At 37.1% G+C, this 10,626-nt stretch overlaps 1 protein-coding gene across 3 annotated transcripts in view; it reads right to left on the bottom strand.

Moving 5' to 3' along the window:
- Positions 1 to 10,626, bottom strand: part of sgcz (sarcoglycan zeta) — a 539,914-nt gene that overhangs the window by 279,441 nt on the left and 249,847 nt on the right. For all 3 annotated transcript variants that reach the window (XM_014016646.1, XM_014016647.1, XM_014016645.1), the window contains one exon: positions 5,824 to 6,033. In XM_014016646.1, coding sequence (XP_013872100.1) covers positions 5,824 to 6,033 — 210 coding nt within the window. The remainder of the gene's footprint in view (positions 1 to 5,823; positions 6,034 to 10,626) is intronic.

Here is a 10,626-nt window from a genome sequence, read left to right as displayed (position 1 = left end):
ATTTAGAATAATTATATTTTTAAAGCAAGATTTAGAATAATTATCATTTCGAAACGTATGGCAATGCGTGACTGGGCCTCGTGTCACTTTATGTTGAACAAATTGGGCCCCGAGGTCAAAAAGATTAAGAACCCCTGCTTTCAATTTTGCCATAATTCTGTGTTTACCTTGTTCTAAAGAACAGTTTACTGGGATTTCCAGTTTTGTTTAAAAGTTGGTTTGTTAGTTTTTCTTTTTCCATATTGGTCATTGACTGTTCTGTTTATTATTTTTTGTCATAAATTATTGATTGTGGAGATTGTTTATCTTCTCTTTCTGCATTGCATGTTTGTTTTCTGGTCGATTGTGTGTGTGTGTGTGTGTGTGTGTGTGTGTGTGTGTGTGTGTGTGTGTGTGTGTGTGTGTACTTGTGCTTTTTTAAGCTTGTTTAGCCCTCTGTTCCCCTCACACTTGGTCTCAGTTACTAATTACCACACCTACACTTGATTAGTCATTGCCTCCTCAGTATGTAGTTCCAGGTTTTCAGTTCTATTTTGCCAGACTTTCCTTTTCTGTGTGCTCTTGTAATGCCACTCATGTAACGGTTTATAATTTCTTGTTGTAGCTCTTTGTCACTTTGCTTTTTGCTGCTTCTTTGCTTTAAAGGATGCAGTGAGATGTAGTAAAATAAAACCATTATGACTGTTCTTCCATCTGCTTGTGAAGCCCTACATTTGTGTTTATTCTCACAATGAATAAAGCAGTTGCTCCCCAACTTTATAAAGTGGGTTTATTTTATTTTATTTTTTTCATTGGTGGGTCTGGTAAATAGCCGTTCATCAGAGCTAAACTACTAAAATAAATAAATAAATAAATAAATAAAATAAAATGAATAAATAAATCAAAAATCTGAAACTTCTATGCTGAATAGTTTTTGAGTTATAAGCATTTTTTATGTCCAGACACCTCCTTTTTAGATAGAGCAACCTCCTCAAATATGGTGTCTAACCGTTGGCTGGCACAGTGTAGGTCGGACATATCTACATTCCTGCCAAATTCCATGTTGATCAGTGCAGCCGTTTCCATGCTACAGTTGTCAAAAATCACAGAATGAATCAAAACATCATCCTTCTTCATCCACCCAATCCCACGATGCATTGGATGTGGAGGCTGGCTGTCCACACAGAAATAGAGAGCAGTAAAAAGCTGTAAGGAAATTTTCACGTTACTTTTTTCTTGACACAAAATTAATTCTCAGAAAGTTTTTAGGTAGTGCAGCACTGTAGAACTCAAATATCTACTTGCTTTGTTAATATTTTGCTAAGTTACTATTTTACTCCAACGTTTTGGACATGTCTATTGTTGCTACGCTCTGCCGGGCAGCAGTCAGCTGACCGGACGCTTCCTGCTGGAAACAACACCTGACTGTCGGGGCACCTGTTTTCAAACTTAGGGTGGAAATTATAACTTCACAGCTATTCGGTATGGCTTTCAATATCAAGTCACACACATTTCAGGACATGCACACACCAAACTTTCTCATGCTAAAACACACACACACACACACTTGCACACACATACAAACAACAGCAGCGCCGGGTGGGTCAACTCCAGTTCAAAGTGACCATTTCCACCTGTTCCATGCACTAATAATGTTTTCATCATTGATTTAAAAACTCTATTCTCAGGAGGATGAACTGCATGCGCTGAACATGAAGCCATCAGAGCGTTGTTAAATAAAGGGTTGACCCGGCTCCTGTCAGTCATACAGAACCCCTCTGCGCGCTGCACGTTATTATAAAAGCAATGGCAGCGTTTGACAGGACTACATCTTTTACAGTGGTGGTCCATGGTTTCACTTCTGTGTTTAAAAGTGATATCTACAATATAATATGCCCCAAAATGCCATGTTGCACACACACGTTCTCTCATACACACACACACAAGTCCACGGCACTCCAGTGCGGTGCCACTCTTAAATGAATGCTGCTGTACATCCAGACAAAGAGGCTTTCTGCTGAGCAGCTTCTCTCCTTTTCTCTCTCTTTATTGCACAGCAGAGAATTTGGTGACGTCTAATCAGCAGGTAAAATGTCTGCTAGACATCAGATTCCAAAGTTTTAAACATAACTGAAATTTGTCTCGTCTGTGAAAACTATTAACCCTTTATTATCATAAAGAGCATAACATTTACCAACTGCAGCATAATGTCAAAAAAAAGGAAAAGTAAAGGAAAGACTGTGATCTCCTGATTAAACCAGCAGCAGCTATGGGAGGCATATGAAGAAGAAAGGTTGGTCAACACTACTGTCATGGTTTGAGATGGACAAACTGTCCATGATTTGTTTAAGTTTGAGCTTTTTTATAATAATAATATTAAACCACAATTTATAGAAAAAGTATCAATGTTTTAGGGCATGGCACAAATTCAAGGCCCACAGGCCAAATATGGCCTCTAGTATTTTATCCAGCCCCAAAGGTAATACTTTAAATGTGATAAAGTTTCATGGTTTGTCTTTTTGTCTGTATTTACTAAACTCTTCAAATGACAGCAGGACAACTCTCAAGCCAAAAATATAAAATAAACTACAATTTGAGTTTTTCAATAATCTTTGATTTAATTGTGGAAAGACCAACGTCCTTTCCTGTACTAACTTCTTATTTTGAAGTCAATTTTTAAATTAAATCAAAAACAACATTTTTAGTGAAGGCTTTCTTATATACAGTATATTGTGCATGTGAACGTGGCTTGTTTCGTCATCACTCTCAAATAGACTACCAAGAACAATTTAGCTTTTTTGTTTTCCATCAACATTTTTTTTTGTAATGAGCATTCCAAAGTCTTCTCATATAAATACCTGAACATTTAAAAATGCTGCTACCCATATGTGAGTTTTGTTGAGTGGGTGGTTTGTATGGGATAAGATAACTGTCAGAATTATTGTATGTGTAAGAGTCTAAATTTGTACATGTAAGTCTATAAACGTACATAAATTTGTTACAACTTTGCCACATTACAAGTATTGTAAATTTGATTTGTACTTGTAATGTGGCAAAGTTGTAACTTTTTAACTTATATTTGTAACTTAAAAACTTGTATTCTCACATAAGATTTGTACTTTTAAATTTAATTTGTACTTGTAAATTCGATTCGTACTTCCATCCATCCATCCATTTTCTGTACATGCTTTTTCCTTTCAGGGTCACGGGGGTCACTGGTGCCCATATCCAGCAGTCTCAGTGCGAGGGGCGGGGTACACCCTGGACAGGTCGCAAATCCATCACAGTGCCACACATAGAGACAAACGAGACAAACAACCATTCACTCTCTCACTCACACCTAGGGACAATTTAGAGTTATCAATTAACCTAACAGTCATGTTTTTGGTCTGTGGGAGAAAGCCGGAGTACCCAGACAGAACCCATGCATGCACGGAGAGAACATGCAAACTCTACCCAGAAAGGTCCCTGGACTGGGATTTGAACCGGTGACCTTAGGCATCAGCTCTACCAACTGAGCCACCGTGCCTCCTGATTCGTACTTGTAAATTTGATTTGTACTTGTAAATTTGATTCGTACTTGTAAATTTGATTTGTACTTGTAAATTTGATTCGTACGTGTAAATTTGATTTGTACTTGTAAATTTGATTCGTACTTGTAAATTTGATTTGTACTTGTAATGTGGAAAAGTTGTAACAAATTCATGTATGTTTATAGACTTTCATGTACAAAGTTAGACTCTTACACAAACAATAATTCTGACAGTTATCTTATCCCATAGATTTGCCTTTGTGTGGGTCATTATGCCACAACTATGCAGTATCTAGTTTTTGCTGTCTTCACCATCTTAAGTCCTTCTTTCCTCTAACATTCTGTTCTTCATTTTGCATCATTTTTTCACTAATCCCTATATGTTTTGTCCCATCTCATGGAGAGAATATCAGCCTTTTTTGTTGTTGTTGTTATTTTATTTTTTTTTTTTTTGCCAAGGCAAGAGATGATAGTCACAATACCATCTCTCCAGGGATTCATGTGATCAAGTCTGTGTTTATTTGGAATCAAACTTTGTAGAAATTAGAAAGAAGATTGATGACACTTTGGACAAAAACAAATAAGCACATTAAGTATGGGAATTGTGAGATGAGAACAGCAAAGTGTGAGTTGATCATGAAAAAGCTTATAGAACTCCTCACCTTGTTTCTCATTTAATAAAGAATGTCACTAAGGGGTATTGCTGCAATGAAATATTGACACAGAAGAAAAGTCAGGTGTTGATTTCTTTTTTTCTTTTCGTGTGTCTTTCAAAAATTGACAAGTAACTATGCAAAAATTAAAACAGATATTTCAGAAAAAGACTTTTTATATTCCTCCCAGCAGCCTTGTACAAGTCTTCCTCTTATGCACTCATTGTGTCATTCTAAATGGAATGCTACAAACAGCTGTTTTATTATTGTTATAATGAAATATGTGGAAGTTGCATCACTGTCATGCAGTTAAAGTGCACAAAATCAAATCCTGTGATGAAGTTGAAGTCTATGTTGATTCTTTAACTTTTGATTCCTTTGACTTCTTCTGCTTTGAGTTTATTTATTTATTTATTTATTTATTTATTTATTTATTTATTTATTTATTTATTTATTTATTTATTTATTTATTTATTTATTTATTTATTTATTTATTTATTTATTTATTTATTTATGTATTTATTTATTTATTTATTTTGTATATGCTTTCATGTTTCACATGCGAGTATGGCTTGCATTATCTTCCTGTCGTTTATGCATGATGTTGTCTCGATTTCCTCAGGCGAATTGTCTGACTGCCCTTTTTCTTCATCCACATCCTTTATCTCCCAGATTCTATTTAGAAGCAGATTGAAGCGCAATGTATGATGTGAAGATGAATAACTAAAAGTTCCTAGGGGTCAAACACAATATCATTTGCATATACTGTATGATTATTAAATTATAATATTACAAACCCCAAATGTAAAAGCAACATTGGCTGTATGGATACTTCAAGGTTAGATGCATTAAAAAATTAAATAAAACTACTTGATCACAGTATAATATAACTACATCAACACTAAGAATTGGCAGAAATGTCAGATGTTTTTCATTTAAAATACAGTGTATCAAATTGTATAATTTTAAATATTTTTGTGGTGCTAAACTTCACAATTTCTTTAAACTATAGCCTAATTTGAAATTAATCCTATCATCAATATAATGTAAAATAAATTACAAAAAGTTTTTTGTGTGTGCTAATTTTCAGAAACATGCATCACTGATCTAAATTATTTTTTTCTGATTCAATCTAAAATTGTGTTGATTCACGGTATTTATGCATGTACAATGCAAATATTTAATGACAAAAAATCATCCATAACATATGCAGAGTTGTATACACAGAAGTAAATTTTGACCATTTGTTTTCTACTGTCACAGTTGTATATAGCTGAAATATTGTGCTGCAGGAGGGGGCAGACAGAAGTCACCCATGGGCCAGATGTGGCCTGCAGGCTGCCAATTGAATAGCACTGGTCTATGAGTTTGGGCTGGTTCAGGTTGGACATTTTAGGCCCGATCTAAACTCTGATCCAGGGCTGTTTCCAGGACACCAAACCTTACTACTTTAGTCAAAGCTTGTGGTGTCTCCAACAAATGCACAAGGTGCCCTTTGCCATGATAAAGCAGCTACTGTCGAATTAAACAGTTACCACTGTAATCACTTATTGTCACTCATGGGTTTTATTACATTAAAGCAAACTCCTTTCTTTTATGTGAACACAAACTCGTATAACACTCTGACACTAACGGCCCACACACGCAGATGTCTCCTACCGGAGTGAAGTTCATGACTTTGAGGATCCAGATGGTCAGCGCCAGGTTGACGATCATGGTGACGAGAAGGAGGAGGATGAAAAAGTACAAGCATCTCTTCCTCCAGCCATAGATGCCGACTGCAGGGTAAACCTGGGCGCTGCATTCTGATGCACCCCGCTGGTGGAGAGGGTTCGGCTGGGCTGCAAGAATGTATTGCTCCTGGGTCATCTGAAAGTAAGAAAACAAACCATCATATTTATTTAGGTGAGAAAATAAATATATCAGACTAGAAAGAAGTAGTTTCATGCACCAAGGTCCTGCAACATCATTGTTCTTTTCCATTTCAACCTAATTTTGTAGCTTTTGTTATGGATCTATAAGTTAATATTTTTTTTCTTTTTCTCTAGGAATAAGAGGCCACACAAAATAATCTAAAAAATAATAAAAAACAATAATAATCTTTACCATGGAGCTGCATGGATCTACACAAAGACCAAAAAAATATTTTCACAAGGCAGCAACAAAATGTACAAAAATTCCAATAAATTTAGTGCAACCGAAGAGAAGAGGAAAAAGAGTAGACAGTGAAATTGTCAGGTTTCTTGTCATCGAGAAGAGATGGATGAAAAAAAAACCTTAAAAAGGAAGACGAGATAGAAAAGGAGAGAAAGACCAGAAGCATTTGAGAGTGAGATAGCAGAAGAAGGAAAGGCAAAGAGCAAAGTGTGATAAAAATGAGATTGAGGTGAAACCGTTAAGTGGAAAGATAGAGCAGCTTTGAGTACTGTGAGATAGGAAGGAAGGATGGAAAAAGGGAGAGAGGGTAGATAAGACAGAAGAGAAGGACAGAGTCCATTAGTTGTAGTGCAGCGTGTGGAGTCAATGCTGGCAAGAGATATGGACACTGGCTGCAAGGCACTACAATCTCTGTCCATCTGACTCGCCTAACTCTTTCTCTCTCCTTACCCCGCTCTCTATACCTTAAGTCTCTATTGTTCCCGCCTTGTACTCTTCTTAATTCACTTCCTATCTCACTTCGTCACTCCTCTGTTTTTACCAGTCTATGCCACCCCCCCAACACACACACACACACACACACACACACACACACGTTCTTGTACTTTCATTTACCTACTGTGTATTGACTTCCATTCATTTTTGTAACGGCCTTTATGCCTAACCCAGACCTTTTCCCTAAAACTGACCATTACTGGTCTATTCCTAACCATAACCCGAACAAATACTTTATTCACACCATACCTGTAAACTTAACAAGTAAAGCACAGTAGAGCTGAAAATGAAGTGAAGACTGGAACAAGATCCTCACTTCACATCAAAGACCTCACTTTGATAGTAAATATTTTGCTAGTGAAAAAAAAAAGCTACATCTAATGGCCAGAACTCTGCAGTTTTCACTCAGTTACAGGCCAGCGGTCACTCTTTCAGAGATGAGGATGTTCTCATTCTTGATAGAGAGGAACGTTGGTTTGAGAGAGGAGTAVAAGAAGCCATTTTTGTRAAGAAAGACMGTCCATCATTAAACAGAGGTGGAGGCCTCCGTTTTCAGTTGTCSCCCTCMTACAGCGCGGCTATTSCCAGTATCACTCCACCCCCTGTTAACAATAAGTGTTAATTAGGTGTCAACGATAGCCATGTGATGTGAGTATCAGTCACCTGGAGGCAGGGCTTAAAAGCCTGAATTTTGCCTGAAACTCTCAGACTGAAGAAGTCTCTTGGAGGAGAGACGAAACGTTTCATTAGAGAAGAACCCGTCCAGAAGACCTATACAATTTTTTTCTTTTTGATTTTTTACCTGAATTACTGAGATGCATCAGGATATTTTGCTAGTGGTCCTCACTCTGTAGCAGAAACAAACAAGCACACACAGACACACGCACACATCTGGTTTTTACATCCCCATGGGGACCGTGGATTGACTAGTTTCTTTTTTTATGGTAATTTTATATTCTAACCCTGACCATTTACCCTAAAATACCCTAAAACTAGCCTAACTCAATTCACACCTTGGTCCTAAACCTCCACCCGTAATTTGCATTCGTACCTGTGGGGGCCTTGCTTTGGTACCCATGTTGTAGCAAAAACCATTCCAGTACCTACCTGCTCCTAAATCTAGCATAAACTTAAATCACACATTGGTCCTAAAGCAAACCCCCCACCCAAAATCAGCCTCCAAACTTGTGGAGACCTGAACATTGGTCCCCACTGAGCATTTGGTCCCCACGAGGATGCAATTTCCTAAAAAATCGTCCCCACCAAGTTGCAAAAACATGTCTGCACGCACGCACGCACGCACTCACACACACATTCATACGCAAACATTTTTATTTGCTGAAAATGCATGACCCCAGCTCCTCTCCAACTGTTGACTTTTCTTCCCTTAAACAATGTTAGAATCTCCATAGTCTCACAAGATGATGCCAACGAGACTTGATGGGGGAAACAAAAATGCTGACTCTAACCTTGCCTGCACAAAAACAAAATAAATAAATAAAAAGGAGATGCAGACTTGGCCTGATATTTATCATTATTTCCTCCTTGCAGTGGGTGTGGGGGTGGGGGGGGTGGGGGTCTAAATCAAATATCAGACCGCTATCTCTGTCTCCACAGGAGTCCAGTTTCTTCTACAAGAAATGCAAAACTCATGCTTGCTTAAATATTAAAGGTCTGGAACTGCAAAAAACAGAACAAACCTTCAACGAGGTTTATCAAATAGTTTACAGCATTCAAGGTCATTTAAAGTAATGTTAGTGTAAGGCAAGAGAGACTCAAGGAGTTGAGTTTTTAATCTTAAATATTGTCACAAATATGATCCTGACTGCTCAAACACATTCCAGTATTTACCTCTGCTATCATCATCTACTCAATTAAACATGTTCACGTTTAATAAAATGTGTACTTACATGATCAAATCCTACCAACTTTTTTTTTCTTATTCTTTTTTTCTTGCCTTCCCTTTTCTTCCCTGCTTTGCTGCTCGGAGCCTCCTCTACGTCTTCATCTGAAACCGAAAGTTATGGATTTATTTTTATGGATTTGGTTAGCTGGACTTTTAATAATTTTTTAGAACTTTTTTTTTTCCATGGGAGGACATGTCAAAGGTGGGACCTCTGTTCTGCTCTGTTCAACTAGCTGGATATATATTTGGATTTGATCACTAGATTCTACAGATTGGCTTGATGGTCTCCTGGTGTTCTGCAAAACAGCACCGATGGCTTTCCATTTCCTGGCTGCCTGACCATTGAGCCCCTTCTCATGCCCCCTGCGTCAACATATTGACCCTTGACCAAGCGACCAAGGGAAATCACATCCCCAGCAATCAACGCTTGTAGGATTAAGCTGTACAAGGGTTCATACACTGCTAGTTGGCAGTGTTGTACTTATATTGTACAATTGTTGCCAGCTAGTAAGTGTCAAATTGAACCTGTGCTTTAGAATTAGCTTCCGCTAATTTTCTACGTAATAAGCATTTTTGAAGTTGTGGACCTAAATATCTTCATAAGCGCTTTAGAAATTGCAGAGCTAATTTTTGGATTAGTGCTGCCCACCACTGCCAACAGGAAAAGGAATGAGCACATTTGTATTTTCAAAAATAATTCACCAAAGTCAGACTAATTTTGTCTAATTAATAAATATATATGCATATATTTCCACACAAGAGTTGTCAAAATGTATCGTACTGTTTGGTAAGCAGATGGCAACATGCAGCGTGAAGCATATGTGTACGGACATAATTTAAATGGATTTTAGTTTGAAATCAAAAGTTCCAAATTCAAAAAGACAACAGCGATGCTGTTTTAACTGTGTTTGGAGTCCATTTTCCACAGAATGAATTATTTTGCTCCGACTTCCACATTTATCTCTCGATTTATTGTGCGATCTCGCATTTACTGTGGCAAACTGCACTGTGCAGCGGAACCGTGTGTAGTGTAAACTTGGGGGTCACTTTTACTTGAGTAATTTCTTAGATGGCTATATTTTATTTTTACTTCAGTAAAGATATGTTGAAGTCGTGCTACTCTTCCTTGAGTACAACTTTTGGCCACTCCACCCACCTCTGGGTCTAATTAACTTACACACATATAGAAGTACATGGGATCATGGACTGAATAAGAAATGAAGCAATAATTCAACCAGTACGTTGGGTGGGTAAATAAATAAATAAATAAATAAGTAAATAAATAAATAAATAAATAAATATTTGCTTACTGTGATGTAACTGAGAAATAATATTTCAAAAAAGCAGTGATTTTGCAATTTGTTTCTTTAAAAAGCTGCTCTAAATGGTAATGTGGAACAAGCTTTCAATCTTTTAATTCATAAATAATCCGACCGATTTCAACGTGAACACGTTGTAGAGACAGAACATGTATTAATGCTGAATGCCAAGAGAGATTAATGTTTGACAAGTAGGCTAATGGAATAAATAGTTGGGGCTTTTCACCATGATGATACACAGAAATATGATCAAATGAATAATATTCTTTTCCTTTTGACAGATTCCAATCATTCTGATTTATTAATCCACAAGTACTGATGAGGTACAGGATGCAAGAATGATGAGCTGATTACTTTTATTTTTGTAACTAAACTCTAATAGCAAAGTGTGTGTTGCTGCACTGATACATTTCCACCTTGTTTCAGAGTTTGTTGTGGTGACCCAGTGGAAAGCTAATCATTTTCCTTCAAGCATAAACAGAAAGAATCAATAGGTGCACAGGCTTTTCTCTCTCTCTGTGTGTGTGTGTGTGTGTGTGTGTGTGTGTGTGTGTGTGTGTGTGTGTGTGTGTGTGTGTGTGTGTG

Source organism: Austrofundulus limnaeus, unplaced genomic scaffold (assembly GCF_001266775.1).
Source record: "Austrofundulus limnaeus strain Quisiro unplaced genomic scaffold, Austrofundulus_limnaeus-1.0 Scaffold149, whole genome shotgun sequence".
Classification (NCBI taxonomy): Eukaryota; Metazoa; Chordata; class Actinopteri; order Cyprinodontiformes; family Rivulidae; genus Austrofundulus; species Austrofundulus limnaeus.
Note: the sequence above shows the minus strand (reverse complement) of the source record. Positions and strands in the feature narration are given on the sequence as shown.